Source organism: Oryctolagus cuniculus, chromosome 17, assembly GCF_051225735.1.
Source record: "Oryctolagus cuniculus isolate XC-2025 breed Fujian yellow rabbit chromosome 17, ASM5122573v1, whole genome shotgun sequence".
NCBI lineage: Eukaryota > Metazoa > Chordata > Mammalia > Lagomorpha > Leporidae > Oryctolagus > Oryctolagus cuniculus.
The window spans coordinates 23,603,805-23,625,458 of NC_142883.1; the positions used below are offsets into that span (position 1 = coordinate 23,603,805).

Below are 21,654 nucleotides of genomic sequence, written 5' to 3' on the forward strand. Positions count from 1 at the left end.
CACCCCGTCTCTCTTATTCCCACTGAGTTCCCCTCAGCCAGCTGGGCCAGTCAGCCTGCCATTTGCAGAGAGCATTTATTTATTTATTTCAAAGGCAGAGTTACAGAGAAATAAAAAGAGACCCAGAGAGAGAGAGGTCTTCCATCTGATGGCTCACTGCCCAAACGGCCGCAACAGCCAGGACTGGGGCAGGAGCCTAGACCTCCATCTGGCTGGCGCTGCAGCTCACTAGGCTAATCCTCTGCCTGCGGTGCCAGCACCCCGGGTTCTAGTCCCGGTTTGGGTGCTGGATTCTGTCCCAGTTGCCCCTCTTCCAGACCAGCTCTCTGCTGTGGCCCGGGAGTGCAGTGGAGGATGGCCCAAGTGCTTGGGCCCTGCACCCACATGGGAGACCAGGAGAGGCACCTGGCTCCTGGCTTTGGATCAGCGCGTTGTGCCGGCCACAGCGCACTGGCCGTAGCAGCCATTGAGGGGCGAACCAACGGAAAAAGGAAGACCTTTCTCTCTGTCTCTCTCTCTCACTGTCCACTCTGCCTATCAAAAAAAAAAAAAAAAAAAAAAAAAGAGCTCCATCCGGATCTCCCACGTGAGTGGCAGGGTCCCAGGCACCCAGACCATCCTCTGCTGCTTTCCCTGCTACATCAGGAGGGAGCTGGATCGGAACCAGCACTGGCACTCAGGTGGGATGCCAACGTCACAGGCAGGGCCTTCACCCACTGTGCCACGGCCCCATCCCCGGCTGCGTTGGGGTGGTTTCGGCCTGGGACGACATCTGGCCATATTTGGAGCTACTCTGGTTTTCACGGCTGGGGGTTGCCACTCGCATGCAGTGGGCAGAGGCCAGGGATGCTGCTATACTTCCTCTAGTGCAAGACAACGCCCAACAGCAAAGAGCTATTCTGCCCAAAACGTCACCCGTGCGGAAGTGCAGAAACCCTGGTCTGAAAGGTGGTTGCTGGAGGCACGCGTGCTGCAGCGGCTGAAGCTGGCTGGGACCCTGCATCCCATAAGGGAGCGCCTGGTTCCGGGCCCGGCGGCTCTGCTTCTGAGCCCACACTCCTGCCAGCACACACCCTGGGAGGCAGCAGATGGTGGCTCAAGTGTTTGAGCTCCTGCCAGCCGTGTGGGAGACCTGGATAGGGCTCCTGGCTCCTGGCTTCATCCTGCTCCAGCCCTGGCTGTTGCCGGCATTCAGGAAGTGAACCAGCGGATGGAAGATCTTTTTCTATGTCTCTCTATGTGTGTATGTATATGTACATATTTTTTCTTTTGGGCCGGTGCTGTGGCGTAAAAGGTTAAGCCTCTGCCTGCAGTTCTAGCATCCTGTATGGTTCCCGGTTTGAGTCCTGGCTGCTCCACTTCTGATCCAGCTCCCTGCTAATGTTCCTGGGAAAGCAGCAGAAGACGGCCCAAGTGCTTGGGTCCCTGCACCCACGTGGAAGACCCGGAAGAGGCTCCTGGTTCCTGGATTCTCCCTGGTCCAGCTCTGGCCGTTGCAGCCCTTTGGGGAGTGAACCAGTGGATGGAAGATATTTCTCTGTCTCTTATAGTCTCTCTCTGTATCTCTGCCTTTTAAATACTTAAATAAATCTTTTTAAAAATTTGTAAAAAGAAGAAAACTGAGCCAGTTATTGTTCCTTCTGTCCACTAGGTGGCACTGTCACCCCACACGGCCAATAAGCCAGACACAGCCACCTGGCTGGGAACCGCCCAGAAAGCAATGTAAGATCCTCCACAGTGACACAGCCTGGCAACACACACACACACTCCTTGCTAACGTCCATCATCCCCACCGCAGGCCACAGGGTGGTGCTAGGACACAGGGGCCGCCCAGTGCACTTGGCGCACCCCTCCTAGGACTGGGTCCTGACCAGCAGCCCCTCAGCTCTGGTCCCTCTCCCCCGGCTAAGGTCAAGCAGATGTGCTTTGAAGCATCCACTGCCCGCAGTGCTCACTCCGTCACTTCCCGACCCCCAGGGGCGGGCTCTCATCTCCCAGTCGCTCCCTGGGGCCCTTGACCCATCCACCTCCGCCAGCCCCACGTCCCCTCCTCCTGTCCACTCCAGGTCCAGCCCTGGGTCTCCTGCAGCTCACCCTCTCCCCCAAAGAGCTGCTTTCCCGGCCACCCCACCTCCCATCCCAGCTCGACCCCACGCCTGTCTCTAGGCCGCCCTCAGCCCGGGGACGGACTGCTCCATCCCCCAAGCAGGTGGGCCTCCGTCGCACCCAGCCCAACAGTCCGCTGCTGGACTGTCCCCTCTTCAGCGCCCTCGCCCCAGTCTGCGGTGGGAGCAGAGACCACCAGCACCCGGCTTGACGCTGGCCTCGCCTTCCATCCTTCTCCAGGGCACGCGGCCTTTCCCAAGGCCCTGCCAAGGCCTCCCTGGTTCCTCGCAGTCGGGCAGAAGCCAGGCTGCTCCTGCTCCAACCCTTGCCTCGCCCACGCCTCCCCAGCGCCAGGACCATCGCGGGCTGCCTGCCTCCATTGGTTCAAGGCCGGCGGCTTCAGGGGGGCCAGCCAAGGCCCGAGTGTGGAGAGTGAACCAGCGGGTGGGGCCGTTCCCTCTCTCTGCTTCTCAAAGCAGTCATCAAGAGTAAAACGCACACACCCAGGTGACCCAGTGCCCTGGTCCTGCTTCGCTCTCCTTCCCGGCCCGACAGCTGCTCCATGCATGGTGCTCTGTGTGGCGGCTGTTTGCCCCTTCCTGCCACGATTCCACCCACGGAATCAGGGCCCCGGCCTCTCGCTGCTGCAGCCCTAGCTCCTAAATCACAGCCTGGCAAGGGGAGGGACCCGCTGTGAAAAAAGCCCTTGTCGCCCGGCGTGCCCGGGACATGGCCAGGACAGGATGTGGCACAATGACCTTGAACTAACAGACCGCAGGGCTCCCCGCCCCCGGGGCCCCCAGGCGCGCCCACCTCGTCCTGCAGGTTGATGTCGCTGGGCCCGCGGTTGAGCTGCTCCTGCAGGCTGGACACCACTGCGTTGTTGCCGGGCACCCGGTAAATGCCGGTAGACTCCAGCCCTCGTGCCTCCACGATGCGACAGCACGCGGCCACGATCAGGGGCACGCGCTGGGGACACAGGCAGGGCCAGGGGTCAGGGAGGCAGAGAGGCCCAGCTGGGGCAGCTCAAGGAACCCCATGGGAGGACAGGAGTCCCTCGCTGCCTCCCGACAGCACCGAGGACTGGCAGGGACCTCAGCTCCCAGCCCCAGGCACCGACGCCAGGCAGGGAGCTGGTGCCAAGGCCTGTGCAGCCCTGAGCCCCTGCGCCCTGGGCTCCCCTGGCCTGCCCGGGACCCACCTGGTTCTCCGTGGCCGGCTGGCACTCCTCCAGCCGGACCCCAAACGCCCGCGGGGCTGCCTTCTTGTTCTTCTTGATGATGTTGATGCCCCAGGGGGTCTTGGGGGCAGCGGCACTGTCATCTGGGGTGGGGGAAGCAGAGTCAGGCAGAGCTGGCACCCAGGACACCGCACACACGGTCACTCACACAGGGCCTCCCTGCGAGGGTGGCGGGAAACCACTTCCGGACAGAAGGCCGAGGGATGAGGGCACGCACCCTGCAGGAGACCTCAATGCCACCGAAGGGCTTTCGTGTGCCCTCGAGAACTGAGACTACTAGGGCCACCGCCAGGGGTGCCCGCATCCCACATCAGAGCGCTGGGTTGAGTCCAAGCTGCTCCGTTTCCAATCCAGCTCCCTGCTGACACGCCTGGGAAAGCAGTGGAAGACGGCCCAAGTCCCTGCACCCACAGGGGAGACCTGGAAGAAGCTCCTGGCTCCTGGCTTTGGCCTGGCCCAGCCCTAGCCCTTGCAGCTATCTGGGGAGTGAACCAGTGGACAGAAGATTTGAAACAGAGAGAGGTCTTCCATTCGCTGGTTCACTCCCCAGACGGCCGCAACGGCCAGAGCTGAGCCGATTTGAAGCCAAGAGCCAGGAGCTTATTCTGGGTCTTCCATGTGGGTACAGGGGCCCAAGGACTTGGGCCATCTTCTACTGCTTTCCCAGGCCATAGCAGAGAGCTGGATCGGAAGAGGAGCAGCCGGGACTAGAACCGGCACCCATATGGGATGTCAGTGTTTCGGGTCAAGGCTTTAACCCACTGTGTCACAGCGCCAGCCCCTGTAACTCTGACTTTCAAATAAAATAAATAAATCTTTAAAAAGAAAAAAGGAAATAGAGGGGCTGGCACCATGCCATAGTGGGTCAAGCCACTGCCTGTGGTGCCTGCATCCCATATGGGCACTGGTTGGAGTCCCAGCTGCTCCACTTCCAATCCAGCTCCCTGCTAATGTGCCTAGGAAAGCAGTGGAGGATGGCCCAAGTGGGTGGGCCCCTGCACCTGCATGGGAGATCTGGATGAGGCCCCTGGCTCCTGGCTTCAATGTGCACCAGCCCCAGCTGTTGCAGCCATCTGGGGAGTAAACCAGGGGAGGGACGATCTCTCTCTCTCTCTGTGTTTCTCCTGTTCTCTGGAGCTCTGCCTTTCAAATAAATAAACAAATTAAAAATTGCTAAAATTATGCAGTGGGAGCCATAGACTCAGATACAACCCAAGAAAGAAATCTCTAACAGCCAAAAGTGTGTGAAGATGTCAAAGGCTGCCTCTGGGGGTGTGGGCCTTCCGCCCCTAAAGGGACACCAGCAGAGACCAGAAGCCCCCCAGGCAGGGTGCTGGCTCACAGGCCCTCAAGGATGCACGCCCGCGCACAAACACACTCTCCCCTCTCCACGCAGACCCACAGTGCAGAGCCCGCAGCCCCCAGCCCCGTCCCCAGGCGCCTTCCTACCCTTGCCCGCTGCAGGCAGCTCCTGGGTCCTGAGGCCGCGGGCAGCACTCTGCTTGAGGAACTCAGACTTGAGGCCCCCCAGGCCCCGAGAGCCTTTTGGGGAGGAATCAGCTTTGGGCCCAGAACTATGGCTGCATAGAAAAAGGAGGAAGGAGGGGTCTTCATCTGGGGTGGCACAGCAGGCCCCCGCCCTGGCCTCCTGCCCCCTGGGACCACCCCTCCACCCAAGCCGAGCCCTCCTGGGCTGCCGGGGAGTGCAGAGGCTCCACACCCGGCCCCCATGTGCAGGGACACCGGAGCCACTTCTGCTACCGCCAGGGGACCGCTCCCGGGGCCGGGCCTCACCTCACTTTGCGGTACTCATTAAGCTTCTTGCTGATCAGAGCTTGGTTGGCACAGCCGGGGTCCTGGGCAGCAGAGAGGAGACAGCAGCCACATCAGTGCCCACCGCCCGCCTGGCCTCGTCCTGGCCTCACCGCCCCCTCCTCCGCCTGCCCAGGGCAGGGCACAGACCCTGGGTCGGGAGAGGCCAGGGCTGGACCCCGTGTGACCGTGGGTAAGCCATCGAGCCTCTCTGAGCCTCTGTCCTCTCAGCAACAGGCACGGGGAGCCAGCAGGTTGAGGCGCACTCATCACGCGCATGGCACTCATGTCCCCGCAGGAGCAGCGGCTGCAGTGACAGAGGGAGCGCAGGGCTCCCTGACCACACCCTGCCGGGGACAGCCCCGCCACACTCCCGACTGCAGTCAGGAGACACTGTCCAGACGGTCAGCGAGAGGTCACGTCTTCCGCAAGAGGGACGGGCTGTGGCCGGGGGCTGAGCACAAGCGCCCGGCTCCCACGGCCAGAGCAGGTGCCCAAGCCCCTCCTAATTTGGCGCAGGCGTGCCAGGGCACCTTTGTGTGGGAGCGCACGGGGTCGGAGTGGAGAGAACCCCGCCCAGGCCCCTGGAGGGGCTCTGGCTGTCCAAGACAGGATGCTGTTTTTCACAAATTTCCCCAAATTCCCGCCAATGCCCTTGGCTCGTCCCCTAACCGTCTGCTGCCAGAGGCCAAGAGGCTCTTGGCCTCCCCTCAAGGTCATTGTGCTCAACCCCCTGCAGAGGGGCCAGCCTCATGCAGTTCTTCTGGTGCAGGGCGCCCGGGCCTGTAACACGGCGAGTGGGGACATCCCGGCCTGCGCCTGCTGGGAGCCGCACTGGCCTGCAGGTGACCTGGCTGCGCCGGAGCCCACCCAAGGCAGTGCTAACAGCAGTGGCAATTACTGCCGTTACTGCAGCCACTCCTGGGACTGCCAGGCGCTCGGTGCGTTTTCCTTGTACCAAAACCCACGAGTGCGGGTGCAAGGGGCACTCCTGTGCGCTCCACTTTCTAGAGAAGGGGGTGAGGCTCAGAGAGGTCGCCCGAGGTCACGGTGGCCGCAGGGCAGCCCTGGCCTGCCCTCGGGGCCCGGCTGGGGCGAGCACGGGCCTCACCTCGCCCTCGGCCCTGCTGTTCTCCCGGATCGCTCTGATCCAGCCCAGCATGTCATCCCGGTCCTCAGCCTGAAAGAGATATTCACAGAAGTCAGCGGTGGTCAGCCGGAACACGTGCCTCCTCTTGGTCTCGCTGTAGGAGATGTCCACCAGGCAGGAGCCGATGCAGACGGGCGCCGCCTCGTCCTCACCTGCGCCGGCCGCCGCAGCCCCCGCCGCCGCCGGCCCGGGCTCCCGCCGCTCCTTGCTCAGCGAGAGCGAGCGCGCCCGCAGCGCGGCGTACACCCGCTTCCACTGGCGCAGGCCGCTGCCCGCTTTCTGCAGGGAGACACGGGTGGGGGGGAGAGACGGGGAGTGGTGAGAGCTGGGCCTGCCTGCCCGCCCAGAGCCAGAGGCACGGGAAGCAGCAGGCAGCAGCCAGCAGTGAGGACAGACCCCAGCCCACTGCCTGCCAGGGGCCCCCTGTTCCACCTGCACCTGCACCTGCACCTGCGTCTGACTCCCTCGCAGCCCCCACCTGCCTGTGCACCCCAGCCCATCTCCTCCAAGTGGCCATCATCGCCCCTCGGGGCTCAGTGATGCCCCAGGGCACCGCAGGAGACCCCGGGCGGCCTGGACTCCCTTCCCAGCAGGACCCACCCTAGATCAAACGCTCAGCAGCCACGCTGCTGCCGCCCTCTCGGGTGAGCGGTGTCTCCGGCTCTGGGGAGCCGCCTCTCACTGGACTCCCATCAGCACGCTGTGCCTAGGGGCGGCTCTCACGGCCTCCCCGGCCCGCCATGTGGCCAATCCAGCAGCCACCTCTCTGCCAGTGCCTCTGTTTCTTTTTAAAGGTTTATTTATTTATTTGAGAGGCAGAGTCACAAAGAGACAGAGAAAAAGAGAGGTCTTCCACCCACTGGTTCGCTTCCCAAATGGCTACACAGACGGGCTGGGCCAGGCTGAAGCCAGAAGCCAGGAGCTTCCTCTGGGTCTTTCATGTGGGTGCTGGATCCCAGGGACTTGGGCCATTCTCTACTGTCTCCCCAGGCCATTAGCAGGGAGCTGGATCAGAAGTGGAGCAGCCGGGACTTGAACTGATGCCCACTTGGGATGCTAGCGCTGTAGGCTACGGCTTTAACGCGCTGAGCCACAGCACCAGCCCCTTCTGTCCATGTCTTAACCATCCTTCCTGGTTCTCCTCCTAACTGCACTGGCCCCTTCTTTGTCTCCTCCTCTGCACCCCATCCCCCACGGGGCGAGACAGCCTGCAGCGACACTTGTCTAGAGCCCTGGGGTGGAGGTGCCATGGCATCCGCAGGTACAAGTGGGAGCTCTGCTAAGACCCCACAGCCACCCCCCCCCAGTAGAATCCCCCAGCCCTGAAGTTCAACACAGCTGAGGTTGCACCAGGTTGGAGGGGAGGAGCTTTTGAGCTTGGCCCCAGTCCCTCCTCTCCCTGCAGCCACCCTCAGGGGCGGAGTCCACGGCCCCTGGCTTTAAACCCAGCCCTCTGCCGCTGTGCACATCCCTGGCCCTCCCAGGTCGGCTCCGCCTCTCCACCTGCCGCTCTCAGGGGCTTTACAGGCCACTGACACTGTGCCACTCACCATCCAATCTGCTCCCTGACCCCACCGCCATCTTTCCCAGCTCGGTCCATCTATTTAGTTGCCCAGAAACCCGAGCGAGGACTTTAATTCCTCCTTTTTTGTTGCTCTTAACATCCAATGCATCAACCACCACTGTCCTGCTTCAAAAACATTCCATCTCTTGGGGTGGGCATTTGGCCTCGCAGGTAAGATGCCCGTGTCTCATATCGCAGGGCCTGGGTTCGGTTCCTGGCTCTGGCTCCTGACTCCAGCTTCCTACTAGTGCAGACCCTGGGAGGCAGCAGAGATGGTGCACATGCCCGGGTTTCTGCCCTGGCCACTGTGGGTGTCCGGGAAGTAAACCGGTGGACCAGTGAATCTTCTTTGCCCCTCTGCCTCCCAAATAAGCGATTTAAAAAACTGTCCCTGGGCCGGCGCCGCAGCTCACTAGGCTAATCCTCCGCCTTGCGGCGCCGGCACCCCGGGGTCTAGTCCCGGTCGGGGCGCCGGATTGTCCCGGTTGCTCCTCTTCCAGGCCAGCTCTCTGCTGTGGCCCGGGAGTGCAGTGGAGGATGGCCCAAGTGCTTGGGCCCTGCACCCCATGGGAGACCAGGATAAGTACCTGGCTCCTGCCATCGGATCAGCGCGGTGCACCGGCTGCAGCGTGCCGGCCGCAGCGGCCATTCATTGGAGGGTGAACCAATGGCAAAGGAAGACCTTTCTCTCTGTCTCTCTCTCTCACTATCCACTTTGCCTGTCGGGGGGGGGAAAAAAAAAAAAAACACCGTCCCTGTCTGCATTTTTCCCATCACTTCTTTGTCCGAACCACAACACCTCCAGCCAGCACAGTGCACAGCCAGTCCCGCCCCCACTCTCTCGCGCCATCCCCTTAGACGGGGGCAATGTCAGCTCCCCGGCGCGGAACCCCCTAAGGGCCCTGCTGCCCTTGCACTCCAACCTGAAGCCTCAGTGGTCTGGCTCAGGCTCATCTCCCCCCTCCTTTCTCACGAGCCCAAGCCACGCCTCCTGAGCTGTCAGCTCTGCAGGTGCCGTTCCTTCCCCTGGAGCCCCTCCTCTCCACCACCATCTTGCCCTGTCACCTCCTCTGATCAGTGCTTTCTTCCCCCTAAAGGCAGTTCTGCCTCCCTCCAGACCGGACGGTGGCCCTCTCCTTGTTCATTTGTCAGTGTTTGCGGGGCAGGGAGCTGGGCCGCCCTCACCTGCACGTCCCAGGGCCGAGCGCCATGCTCACCGGCTTTACTGAACATATGCATTAATGGTCCTTGCAGCGGCCTGGAGCCAGCGGCTCCACCTCCCACCCGACCCCAGGCTCCTTCCCACTGCTGCAGACCTACCCACTATACCCCCGGCACAAGCTTCTGCCTGCACAGAAAACCAGAGGCGGAAGCAGGGTGGCAGGCAGGGCAAGCACAGTCCACTGCATGGACCCCGTGCTGTGCGCCCTGGCCACCATCACAGAACTGCCAGACAGGGACAAAGATGCTCAGAATGAGGGACGGGAGGGACCTCCAGGGAGGCTCGTAGTGTTAGGAATAGGAGGGGTCAAGGGCAGCCCCTGGACTAACCCAGCTGGACAGCCTTGGCCAAGCCAAGCCCCTCCCCACACCAGTGTCCCCTGCTGGTTGACTGGGCCCTCAAGGCCACACATGGACTCTGTGGCTACAGGCACGTGCCCCCCTACAGCTACCCCTCCCCTGCAGGTAATCAGGGTCCTCGGAAGAGACTGGGGGCTGGGGCGGAGGGGTGGGAGGCTGGGACCCCTGGAGCAGACGCCCACAGGTCCGAGCTGACTCGGTCCCGCCCCCCACTCCCAAGGGCACGAGTGACCTCGGGTGCCAGCCAGCAAGCAGATGGAAGCCCCTGTCCTCCAGACCTGGTTAGTGAGCAGGAAGGGGCCACCCAGGGCTGGGGACAGGCCACCTGGCAGGAGGTGTGCGCAGCTGCCACAGGACCATCCAGTCGCACGCGGCCCCGGCCTGGCCCACAGAGCGGGCCCTACCCTGCTGGCTCCCTGCCTTCCCACTGGCTCTCCTGTGGTCTCCACGGCCAGCGTCACCTCCTCCTCAAGGCCCAGCTGGGTCCCTGGCCTTCTCCCTCGTGCTCCTGCACCCGAGGCCACCACTGCCCACCTGAGCCTCCCCAAGCCCCTCAGAGCTGCTGTCCCCAGGACACCTGCACCCTGGATGTCACATGACCCCAGTGCAACCCCCCCGCTTCTTCTCCCCAGACCTGCTCCTGGAGTGCCCATGACCGCGGGTAGGGGGTCTCACCACCCATGACCTTTCCCACAGCCCAAGCCAGGAACCAGGAACCCTGCAGCCTGCTCCTGCCTCTGCCTCTGCCTCTTCCTCACCTCCTGGTACACCTCCCAGGCATCAGCAAGCCTAGGCCGGCGGTGCCCTGAGATCTCTCTCCTCAATTGCCCCCTGCCCCTGGCCCACACGGCCACCTCGGTCAGGCCCCCTTCGCTCACCTGGCCAGCGGTGGTGGCACTGTGTCCTCCTAACCACTCCTCCCCTCCCCACCCCATCTTGCGCGTGGATTCACACTTCCCTCATGTCTCAGGCCTCTGGACACCTCTGCTGCAGCCCCCCACCCACCCCAACGACCCATGCTGAGGTCTCTGAACTCCGCACATCCCAAGTCTGTGCCCTTGGAGCTATCACGTGACACGTGTGCGAACCCCAGCAGGGCAGGGCTGGGCCGGCTCCCTCACCACCACCTCCCCAGAACGCAGGAGAGACGAACGGACCACAGGTGACGAGTGCTGCCCGGGCCACGTGCCTCGCCGTCCTCTGCTTGGGGCAGGCAACTCTGGGCCCAGCTCACAGCTCAGAAAAGTGAGGCTTGCCAAACCGGAGGCCACAGGGGCCCAGGGGGTCGCGGGCAACTCAGGCCCTAGGGGCCCGACCTATGCCATCCTGTCAGGTGCAGACGAGAAACGCGGGAAAGCGGCATGGGCCCGCACTGAGCATCCACAGGCTTTTTCTTCTCGTCATTCCTTATTCAGGAGGGCAACACCCAGCGTTTGCGCTGCACTGGGTTCCGCGATCACCCAGAGACGAGTTAAGGTGCACAGGAGGCGAGGGGCAGGACACAGACAAACACCACGCCACGTTATGCAAGGGACTTGAGCGTCCGCCGGTCTGGGTACGTGCAGAGGGCCCGGGGCCGCCCCCCGCCGTGGGTGCCTAGGGCTGCCTCTGAGAGCAGCCGGCAGGAGCGCAGCTGCCAAGCGCCAGGCCCTGGGGAAAGCCTTCGCTGAGATCATGGCCTCCCCTCCCAGGATTATCACGAGCTCCCTTCGCGGGCAAAGACGCCGAGTCAGAGGGAGGCTAGGCGCGCAGAGCGAGACGCTACAGCCACCCGGCCACTCAGTGTGGGCCACTCGGAGGGCTCTGCCCTCTCCCCTGGCCTATGGCCCAGCCTGGGGCTGCAGCTCTCTATCCCGGGGACACCCTCCCTGTCCAACCCTGCCCCGCCCCAGACGGTCCATGCCACTTCCGCCTCTCACCTGTATCACGGTGGGGGCTCCTAACTGGCCATCTCGCCTCCAGCGAGGCCTCTCTAATTCACCCCCAGGATGCCACGGTGGGGATGACAAAGCTGCAACCCTTCCAGGGGCCCGGGGCCTTTGGTGCCCTCAGGATAAAGACTCAGTCCTCAGCCGGCCTCTGCCTCTGCCTCCTTGGGACTCAGTGTCTCTGACGAGCACCCTGCCCTTGCTCCTCCTTTTTGCTGAGCCCCAGTGACCATTTTTGGGGTGATCGTCATTCTGGGATGGCTTTGTCAGACCTGGACGCATGACTTGATCAGATCCATCCTTGGCAAAGCCCTCCGCCATGGTAGGAGGCCTGCGGGTTCTCCCTGGGGAGCTGGTGCTCGCCGCTAGCCTCTGTCCCTCAGGCTGCAGCCTGTCCTCTCTGGTCCAGAGCCGCGGGGGCCGGGTAGGAGCAGCTAGACAGCTGGGCCGGAGCCCCATGCCTCCGCACGTCTTACCTTGCCCTTCTTGGTGAGGATCTGCTTATAATACAACCAGCCCTCTCTCCTGATGTCGCTGAAGTTGGCATCCGAGAGGTCAGAGGTTGAAGGTCGCTTGGAAGGGGCCTCAGCATCTTCGGAGGTGCCCCAGCTGTCCAAGGACTGCAGGGAGACAGCAGAGGGCAGCTTAGGGTGGCTCCTGCAGTACCAGCACTTCAGGAGCCCCATGGGCCGCTGGCAGCCACCGGGGCCCGGCTGACGCCGGTGCTGCGCTCCGCTGTGCTGTGTGACCGCATGGGCGCCACCTGCCCTCTCTGGCCCCTTGTGTGGAGATCACGAGATGTGCGCAAAGCAGAAGCCGGAAAGCTGCCAGCAGGCCCTGGCCTCCCCACGCTGGAAGAGCCAATCTGGAACCTCTTTTAACTTTACAGCGTTAGAGGAATTAAGGAAGCGGAGGAAACGGCTGTGTCACCCAGGAGTTAAACAAGCAGCGCAAGCGGGAACATCAACAAGGGCTGAGCTGCGGGAGCCGCAGCCTGGCCGCGAGGAGTCAGAGGAAGTGACAGTGTCAACAGGACTCCGGCGAGGGGGCCCTGGCAAGTGTCAGGCAGAGTTAAGTAAGCAGAGGAAGTGATAAAGGAGGAGGCAGGTGGCCACACCGGCCAGGTGTCAATTCCAGCCAGGCATCTGGAAGCGGGCGGCTTTTCCAGCCTGGAGCCGGGCGGTGCAGACCTGACCCCATCTCCTGGGTCTGAGGCTGCACACTCCAGCCTCTCCGTCCGTGCGCCCTGTGTGCCCCCTGCCACGCACCTCCCTCCCCCAAGGCCCCGTGCGGGCATGGTTGGTGCTCGGGACCCAGCAGGGAGCTCCATGCGTGGAACCCTGCACTCGGGTTTCTATTCTAGCTGGGGGCCAGGGACACCGCGGCGCAGGGAGGGAGGGGGCCGGCGGGGCAGAGGTCGCCATGCCAGGGGCGTGGCCTAACAATCCTGGAGGAAGTGGGAAGGTGAGCCTGGTACACATGGCGGGGAGGACCCAGAAAGGCACATCCCAGAAGGCGACGGCAAGTGGTGGGAGGCCCACGGGGTCCCGACATGGACAGCGCCCACGTGCGGGTGGGGGTCACACGCTGACACAGCCAGGGCAGCGGGTATCCCGGGCCTGTGCCCCTCACCAAGGCGGGGCCCGCGCAGGCGCACACGGGCTGCTCACCCCGTCAGTGAAGAAACTCCGCAGCATCCGCAGGCTGGGGACCCGGTTGGGCAGGCGCCTGGGGAGCAAGACGGGAGGGTGAGGGGGGCGGGGACCCACCAAGGGCTCGCCTGCCACCGTCCAAGCCCTAGGGGCCACAGCGCCCCAGCGCCAAGGTCCCCCTCCATAGCCCAGGCTCGGAGGGCTGTGGCCACCGACCACCCCCGTCCGGAGCAGGCCTCACCGCAGCACCCGGCCCTCATCGCGGAAGGTGTTGAGCCCATCGTCGCAAGACTTGGAGCGCTCCGTGGTGATGGCCAGCAGGTAGGAGGAGCGGCGGCCGGCCTTGATGCTGCCTGCAAAGGCACCCGTGGCGGGGCCCAGGGTCAGTGGGGAAGCGGGTCGGGGTCTCCCCAGAGCCCTCTCCTCCTGAGGACAAGCAGGTGACTCTAGGGCCTCAGAGGGGGCAGGAAGCAGTGGGAGGGGCCGGGGCGTGGGGAGCACTCACTGCAGTCCTGGGAGTAATGGCGGCCGAGGGCAAAGGTGAAGGTCGGGGAGGACGGGCTGGTGCCCAGGACGGGGGCAGAGTTCATGGCACTGGAGACCACCGCGGAGGCAGGGACGTGCTTGGCTTGGAGGTCAATGCTGGGGCTGGTGGGCTCGTCTGCAGGAGTGGAGGGAGGGAGGGGTGAAGAGGGCAGAGCCGGATCCGCCTGACCCCAGTGCCTGCGCCCAGTGACCCCCTGCACGGTGATGCTGGCATCACCCTCACTGCCAAGGGAGACCGGCCCCACACACTGTGGCCATGAACCTCCCCCTCAGCAGGGACACAGCCTCCCGTGACCCCCCCAGGGCACCCGGGAGCGGGGCTAAGCCGCCTTGCCTAGAGCCAACACTCCATCAGACCGGGAGCTTCTCGGCACAGGGACTGTCTCCTCCATCAGACTGGGAGCTACTGTGAGCCCCATCAGACTAGAAGCCACTGAGGACAGGGACTGTGTCTCCTCCATCACACTGGGAGCTACTGTGAGCAAGGACTGTGCCTACTCCATCAGACTTCTCCATCAGACTGAGAGCTACTGAGGGCTGGGACAGTGAGACACCCCCCCCCCCCATCAGACTGGAAGTTCTTCAGGGCAGGGACTGTGTCTCCTCCATCAGACTGAGAGCTCCTGAGAACAGGGACTGTCTCCCCCATCAGACTGGGAACCCTGGAGGGTAATAGTCTCCCGCTTTCGTTGGGGGCTCCCTGAAGCAGGGGCTGTACCCCCATCAGAGTGCCCAGAGGGGCCAGCCTCACTGCGGCTCCACTCTGACTGAAGGCTGGTGGGGAGCCAGCGGCCTCGTCCACCCAGGGCCTCTTCTCCTCACTCCTCAGGCAGCCCTGGCGTGAGCTCGGCTCCAGGTACAACACTCGGTGCTGGCCCGGCCTCCCAGGGCCATCTGGCTGCACCCTGGTCTTCCTCCTTGGCCCCGAGACCCAGCAGAGCCAGCTGCCTGCCCGCGCCTCACATCACCGCGTCCCGGACCTGCCTGCCCTTCCTGCCCCTCCTCGTTCCCAACATGGGGTGAGCGCCCCTCGTGCACCCTCATCCAACATCTACTCTTGGGGCAAGCCTTCACCAGGCCCCTCTGCTCCCGGGATAAATCCCAAACCCCTAGCTAAGACCCTGGGCCGCGGGAGGGCCTCCCCGCTCCCACCTCAGGCTCTCTGCTGTTCCAGCCCCCCCCCCCCCAATCATTTCCCCAGACTTGTCCTCCTCCGAGCCTCAGCCAGCTGTCCTTGCTCCAAGGTTCTCTCTGGCCACCACACCCCGGGCCACGCGACAGAGCCCTTCTCAAACCCCGGGCCTTGCCTGTGTGGCCGGCTCAGCCCTGAGTGGCCCCCACTCCCCAGCAGAGCACGGGGCCCAGCACCGGGCCAGACACAAGTGCTTGTTGGAGGCATGGGCGGTGGACGGAAGGAACAAAGAGTGAAAGATACAAAGGAAGAATGGAGGAGAGGAGAGGGGAAAGGCTGGTGAGCAGACGGTGGTAGCCTGAGAGAAAGGGTGACGAAGGATGGGAGGCAGGATGGATCAACGGCGGACGGACAGATGCGCGGAGGAACCAGACCCCATCAGCACCCAGCTGGCAGACAGGGGAAGGGGACAGTGGGCGCCACCACTCACCGATGAAGGGGATGGAAGCCAGAGAGTCCTCGGTGGTGGCCAGAGGGGCCACCTTCCTGCCCAGGCGTGGCCCTCGCCCACTGGGCTCCGGCTCTGGGGTCTCGTCGCCAATCCCGAGGTTCGCCTGTCTCGCGGGGGTCAGCTGGACTTTGCGGCCCGTCGGGGGCTTCTGCCTCAGGACCACCTCGTCACGGTGGTCCTCAGTGGGAGGCTCCAGGGCCCGGGGGCTGGGTTCCGGCCTGACGACCCTGGCTGCTGGTTCAGAGGCCTCTGGCGGAAATGGTGCAGGGGTCTGGGCCAAGCTGAAGGAGGGCAGCCCCCCAAAGGGCGAGTCCCGGAAGGAGAGTGCGTGCAAGAGGCCAGTCCGACGCTGGAAGGAGGGGCTGTAACTCCGGTACCCGATGTACCCGACGTCGTCCAGGCCCTGCAGGCCGGAGAGGGGCGCGGCCTGGGGCCCCGGCAGGTCCCGGGACGGGCAAGCAGAGGTGCGGGCAGCTGGGCGCTGGGAAGCCCAGCCACAGCGCTCAAGACGGGGCGACACCAGGGCCCCTGGCCCCAGTGCCTCAGCGGAGCGAGTGGCCCTGCCCAAGTAGTCGTCTGAGCGCGCCCGGTGCCAGCCCTCCTGGCCCAGCTGGCTCAAGGCATCCTGGGAGGTGGAGCAGGGCCACGGGCGGTGGGCAGTCACATCCTCCAAGCGGTCCTGCGAGGCGCTGCGAGCCCGGGGCGGCATGGCCGGGCACCGTCTCTCCCCCGCCCTGCGGGGTACCTGGTTCGACAGCCAGTGTGACAAGGCCTGCTGGCACTGCCGCCTGCTGGGGGGCACCCGGCTGCCAGGCTCCGGGAAGGCACGCGGCGTCCGGGACTCCGAGGGCAGGTTGGGGAAGGCACCAGGGCTGGGGCGGGGCTGGCTCATCCCCAGGCAGGAGTTGTCCGGGTGGGCACGGGTGGCGGCCGGGACGCGGGGCCCCTGGTCACTCCAGGCAGCAGGACTCCGGGGGTCGTTGGGCAGTGCTGAGACGGGCTCAGGCACCATAGTGGCCCAGGCAGAGACCCGGGCTGGCGGAGCGTAGCTCTTGCGGGGGTAGCAGACGGGGGGCGGCTCTGGGATGCTGCGGGCCTCTCCGGAATACGGCTGGTTCCCCTTCAGGTAGGCGTCCTGGGAGTAGGCCTGCCGGAGACACAGGCAGGTGAGCGGAGGCGGGCAGGCGGGCAAGCCCCCCAGCAGAGCAGCAAAGGCAGAGGTTGGAGCTGGAGCGGGGCAGGCCCAGGTGGAGGGCGGGCCAGGGTGCAGGTGAGGGAGGACACAGGCCAGGGGCCTTCGAGAGATACAAACTCCGGGATGCTGGAAGACTGTGGATGGGAGCCACCTCCAGCCACACGCAATCTCCCATCTGTTTTCAGGGGTGCTCTCCCAGCTCCCTTTCGCCCAATCATGTCCACAACCCCTTGGCAGGGGGGCTGGGAAACCCCAACAGAGACTGGCCAAGGTGGCAGACAACAGAGAAGAAAGCAGCTAAGGGGTGTGCCCAGGGTGGGGTGGGCTGGGGTGGGCGGAGGCCGGGCAGCTGGGCAGCCTGGCCCCTGAGCCACCAGCCTGAGGAGGAACTTCTCTGCCCCCCTGCTCCCCGCGGCCGGGACGGAGGAGGGGCCGGTCCAGCCCAGGGGCCTTGGGCCACCTCCTGCCACCAGCAGGCCTGGAATCTGGCGCTGCGAGCTGAGGCCGAGGCTGCATTGCTGAGGAGTGACAGGGCCAGCTCCCAGGGCCGGCCAAAAAAGGAGGCGGCCCCCAAGGACGGTGGCCTGGTGGCCCCAGCCCAGCCAGGCCCCGGACCCCGGACAGACGAGCCGCAATGGGCACTGATCTCAGGGCACAGGATCCAGGCAGGGGAGGGCGAACCGCCCCCCACACACCACAAAGAGACACAGGGAGACACTCACCCTAGACACTCACACACAGCGGAGCACAATGAGACATACAGAGGGACAGCCCCCCTCGCTATCCCAGGCACAAACATCACGTGACCAAGCCGGGCTAACCACACCCCCGCACACTGGCCCCTCCAGGCCGGCGCACACGGGCCGGGGACTCACTTACCGCGCCCTCCTGCCATCCTGCCGGCTCGCCGGGCTCCCCGCATCCCTCCCGCTCGGCCCTCCCGCGCCCCTGCCGACCCCCTCAATGCTGACTGCTGCAGCTGGCCCCGGCCAGGGCCCGGGTGCCCCTCAGTCTGCCCTGCCCGCGGCTCCCTCTCAGCCCCGCCGGCTCTCAGACTGGCTGGCGGGAGGAGCAGGGAGGGAGGATGGGTGTGGAGGGGCCTCGCCGCGTCGGTGGTGGCGTCAGCAGCTGCCGCGGCCCGATTGGCCTCCAGCCTTGGCTCCCAACCACAGGAATGCCTGGGCCCCACCCTCGGGCCGGCTGCAGATGGGGGGGCCGGCGGAGGCGCCCAGATGCTGACATCTGGGGCCGCCAGCCCACCAGAGCCTGGTAGCTGAGCTCACAGCTGCGGCCCTGGCCTGCCCTTAGCCCCAGCCGCTGCGCACAGTGGGGGATACCCTGGGTCCTGCCCTGGCCACGCCTCAGCCTGGGGGGAAAGCGCTGGGGCAGGGCCTTGAGACGTGGGGTGAGCCAAGTTGGAGCAGGGGGACAATTGAGGCCAGGGGGCGGAGGCTCCCAGGGGGCACCGTGCCAAGCTGTGATTACAGTGATTATGGGAGTGTGACCAAGGCAGAAGGCAGAAGGTGGCGCGGTGGCTCCAGGGCCTCCGGGACTTGGCCCTCAGCCGTCCCCTGAGGGGGCAGTGACCTCAGATGAGGCAAGCAAGCTGGCCTCTGGCTGGGACCCACATGGCCAGGAAGCCAGGCACTGCAGGTGCGAGTGTGTGTGTACACACCTCCAGTGCTGGTGCATGCGTGACGTCAGGGTGTGTCTGGCCGGTGTCTGTGGGGCAGGCTCCTCAGTAGGCGGCCGAGGAGGCTCAGGGGGCCCGGCCACATCACATCCGCTTTGGACACTGTGACGCTTGCGCAGGGCAACGGGAAGGCGGGCACGGGCCCCGCGCGGTGCTGTGGGGAGTGAGTGTGGTGAGGTCGCAGTGTTCGGAAGCAGTGCCTGTGTGTGGCACGGCGGAGAGTGACCGTGAGCAGGCGTGGTATGGCTGCGTCTGGAACGTCCCTCATGTGTGTGGTGGTGTGCGTGACGATGGGGTAGTGTGTGTGCGTGTGTGTGTGTGCTCACCTGCAGCTGGGCAGAGGTGCAGGGAGCGGGAGAACGTGCCAGCCCAGCAGGGCGTGCTGGGCCGCCCGCCTTTCAGGTACCCTGGCAGGAATCCTGCCCGCCAGGATCAGCGCCTCCCGTCTGCCGCGGCAGAGCGGCCCAAATGAAGCAACCACCAGCCCCAGCCCAGGGATGGGCCTGGCAGCCCCGACCGGGCAATGCCAGGCCGCGATGCCCCCAACACTTCCTCCTCTGGAGCAAAAACCAGGGCAGAACTCACCAGCTGCAGGATGTCCTCGTCCTTGGGCATGATGGCCAGCTCCAAGACATCGTCGCTGCGGAGACGGGCAGAGGGTCAGTCCAGGCGGGGGCGCAGGCTCGGGAGGAAGGGGATGCCGGTCACAGGTACCCCAGGGCCCAGGCATGAGCCGGCTGGGAGCTGCCGAGGGCGGCGGGGGCGGAGCTCACTCACCTATTCTGGATCAGAGCGATCACCTGGGAGTAGGTCTTCCCAATGACGCTTTCCCCGTTCACCTTCACCAGCCGGTCTCCTGGGGACAAGGGGCAGGGCCGCGTGTGAGGAGCCGAGGGGTGCCAATGCCCCACTGAGACCCCCAGGCACAGGTGACAATAAGTGACGGGGCCTCCCCAACGCCTGTGTCCAAGAATCCCATCCTAACTGGAAGGTAGGGCCAGGTAACCGGGACAGCTCACCTGTGCGGAGCCCCGCCCTGTGGGCGGGCCCATCCTCCTTCACATTCTTCACAAAGATGGTGTCCATGGGCTCCAGCCGGTGCCGCGGGGAGGGCCCTGGTAGGCATCAGTCAGGTCAGCTGGGGGTGACTGCTGACGGTCACGGCCGTCACAGCTCCAGAGGGGCACACTCAGAGAAGGATCGCACGCGTGCACACACACACACACACACACGGACCCACACGTCCAGGGGACACACACAACCAGAGAGGAGCGCGTACAGCTGGGAGATGGCACCGAGTCGCTCCCTACTGCCTGTGTGTTCCTGCAGGTGCCGGACACCAGATGGACAAGGATGGACAGACCTCTCCAGAACTCCCTGTCCCATGGAGGACAGATTCTCTCTCTCTGACCCCGCATCTCCCACCTACTCCATGCCCTAGGCTTGGGGGCTCCAAGCAGAACCCTGGGACCCCCAGGATGGGCACGAATCATATTTCACCCCACAACACTCCTCTGCGGCCTACTGTCCCTGTTCCTGCTAGCCAGCTCCCCGCCCCCACGGCCTCTGGGATGGGGACACAGAAAGACATTCCCACGGGCGCCTAGCAGAAGCCGAGTGGCAGAGCAGGATGGCTGCCTGTTCAATGAGCTCTCCCTTGAATGCCCAGGAAGTACAGCAACAGTACGGGCAATGGCAAGGGGCATTAGGCCCCCTGCAGTGGAAAGAACCACAGGGTCCCCCACTCCCACCAGGCCCCCCTTGCTCAGGACACCGCAGCACCAGCCCCCAGGCCGCACAGCTCCTGCTGGGGCCGTGTCCCACATTCCCATGAACACAGAGCACCACTCATGGGCTGCCATGATGGACAGGCATCTGCAGGTGCACAGGCCCCAAGGGAGACAGAGGTGCAGAGGACACAGGGAGGGGAGGAGAGAGTGAGGAGGTGCACAGAGCGGGCTACAGCGGAAACAGAGACAGCAGTGCAGCTGGGCAGAGGTGCGGGGGGGGGGCATGAGAGAGAAGCAGGAGCTGGAGGGCGAGTCCCAGCGCAGCCCCCCCTACTCCTTACCTCCTCCTCGGCCTCCATTCTCTTCCTCCTGCAGGGAACAGAGAGCTGGGTGTGGGCCCTGCCTGCAGCCCAGGCAGCACAGGGCGGGAGCCCTGGCAGGGAGGCCCAGCCCCTCCTGGGCGAGTCCTGCAGGCTCCCGCCACCCTTATCTCCTTCCAGTTAGCCAGCAGCAGCGGCCAGCAGTGGGGCTGGGAGGGCTGTCAGCTGGGGTGTTGAGCCCCACCAAGTCCCCTAGTAACAGGTGCAACCCTCTCTCGTACCTGCCAATTGCACCACCTAGCCCCCAGCTATCTGGCAACCCCAGTGTAAGGGGCACCCACATCCCCTTCTCTGGGGCGCTCCCGTGGCTCGATGGAGCTCACACACACAGAAGACCCCGGCAGACACAGATAAGGGGGCCTGACGTGAGCAAAGAGCAGCTATCGGCCCCCAGAGAATGGGAGGCAAGGCCTGATTAGTGTCCCTCGGGGCGGGGACTCTGGGGGAAGCTTGAGGGCAGCAGGGGAAAGCCATCTGGGGGAGGGCGGGAGGGGGTGGACGGTGCAGACACTTGGCGCCAGCAATAAGCCAGCACGCGGGGCCTGGACCCACAGGGAGAAAGGAGAGGCTGAGGGACGGAAGTCAGCCTGCAGCTCCCAGGCTCGAGGACAGGGGACGCGGGAGCCAGCGAAGACCCCTCCGTGGGAGGGTGCAGTGCGAAGGCCAAGCAGGGGAGTATTGCGGTAGCCAGGTGCGGGCCCAGGGACCACCCTGGGGAGTCGGGGGAGTGTTCCTGGATTTGGGCAGGATCCAGGAGGTGGGGCAGACAGCACGAGCCAGGAGGATGGGGCATTTTCCAGTGAGCCTGGGCTTTTGGCATCACCTCCTCTGATTCTCTCCACAGATCCGCCCACTGTACAGATGTCAGGGCGTGACTGTCCAAGGCCACTCAGAGACTCAAAGAACCTGGGACTGACTGGCACTCCGGCCTGGACAGGGTGGGCTACAGCAAGGCTGCGGGGCACTGCAGGAGAGCGGGCCCCCACCCTCACCTCCACACGACTGTGTGCCCGCTGATGCAAGCTGACAGCACAGAACGCGGGTGCCAGAGGCAGACACACACTGGGACACACAGCAGCAGGCAGGCGGGGAGAACACAGTCTTCTTCCAGCCTCCACGCCAACCACCCCTCCCACCCAGGGCAGGTTCTGGAAAGAGGGTGGGGCCTGCCCTGCCACAGGGTCACCCAGTGCCCCGAGGGAGCCAGGGCTCCCCAGCCAGCGTGGTCTACGCTGCACACCGCTTCTGCTGGGGTCACCCCTCAGCAGGGTCCCCTGAGAGACGGTGGCAGAGGCACTCTGGGGCGGGAAGGAAGGAGGGCACTGGTGTCCATGGGCGTCCGGGGGGCAGCGGCCCCTCCCACACACCATCAGCCCTCACAGGTTCCTCAGCATAGCTGCAGCCAATGAGAACAGTTATGCAAGCAGCCTCAGG

The 21,654-nt window shown here is 64.6% G+C and overlaps 1 protein-coding gene across 7 annotated transcripts in view; it reads right to left on the reverse strand.

The window, feature by feature from the left end:
* The window catches only part of ARHGAP23 (Rho GTPase activating protein 23), an 80,406-nt gene that overhangs the window by 24,559 nt on the left and 34,193 nt on the right, over positions 1–21,654 (reverse strand). For 4 of the 7 annotated variants that reach the window (XM_070060766.2, XM_051825628.3, XM_070060764.2 and 1 more), the window contains exons 3-16: positions 20,182–20,209; positions 19,130–19,225; positions 18,888–18,966; positions 18,696–18,750; positions 15,202–16,369; positions 13,539–13,694; positions 13,275–13,386; positions 13,052–13,109; positions 11,858–12,001; positions 6,270–6,587; positions 5,141–5,202; positions 4,796–4,926; positions 3,308–3,429; positions 2,920–3,075 (exon numbers count right to left, since the gene is read on the reverse strand). In XM_070060766.2, coding sequence (XP_069916867.2) covers positions 2,920–3,075; positions 3,308–3,429; positions 4,796–4,926; positions 5,141–5,202; positions 6,270–6,587; positions 11,858–12,001; positions 13,052–13,109; positions 13,275–13,386; positions 13,539–13,694; positions 15,202–16,369; positions 18,696–18,750; positions 18,888–18,966; positions 19,130–19,225; positions 20,182–20,209 — 2,685 coding nt within the window. Of the gene's footprint in view, positions 1–2,919; positions 3,076–3,307; positions 3,430–4,795; positions 4,927–5,139; positions 5,203–6,269; positions 6,588–11,857; positions 12,002–13,051; positions 13,110–13,274; positions 13,387–13,538; positions 13,695–15,201; positions 16,370–17,296; positions 17,468–18,695; positions 18,751–18,887; positions 18,967–19,129; positions 19,226–20,181; positions 20,210–21,654 lie in introns of those variants that run through there. The other 3 variants (XM_089317849.1, XR_016224027.1, XM_070060767.2) reach the window with 3 other exon arrangements.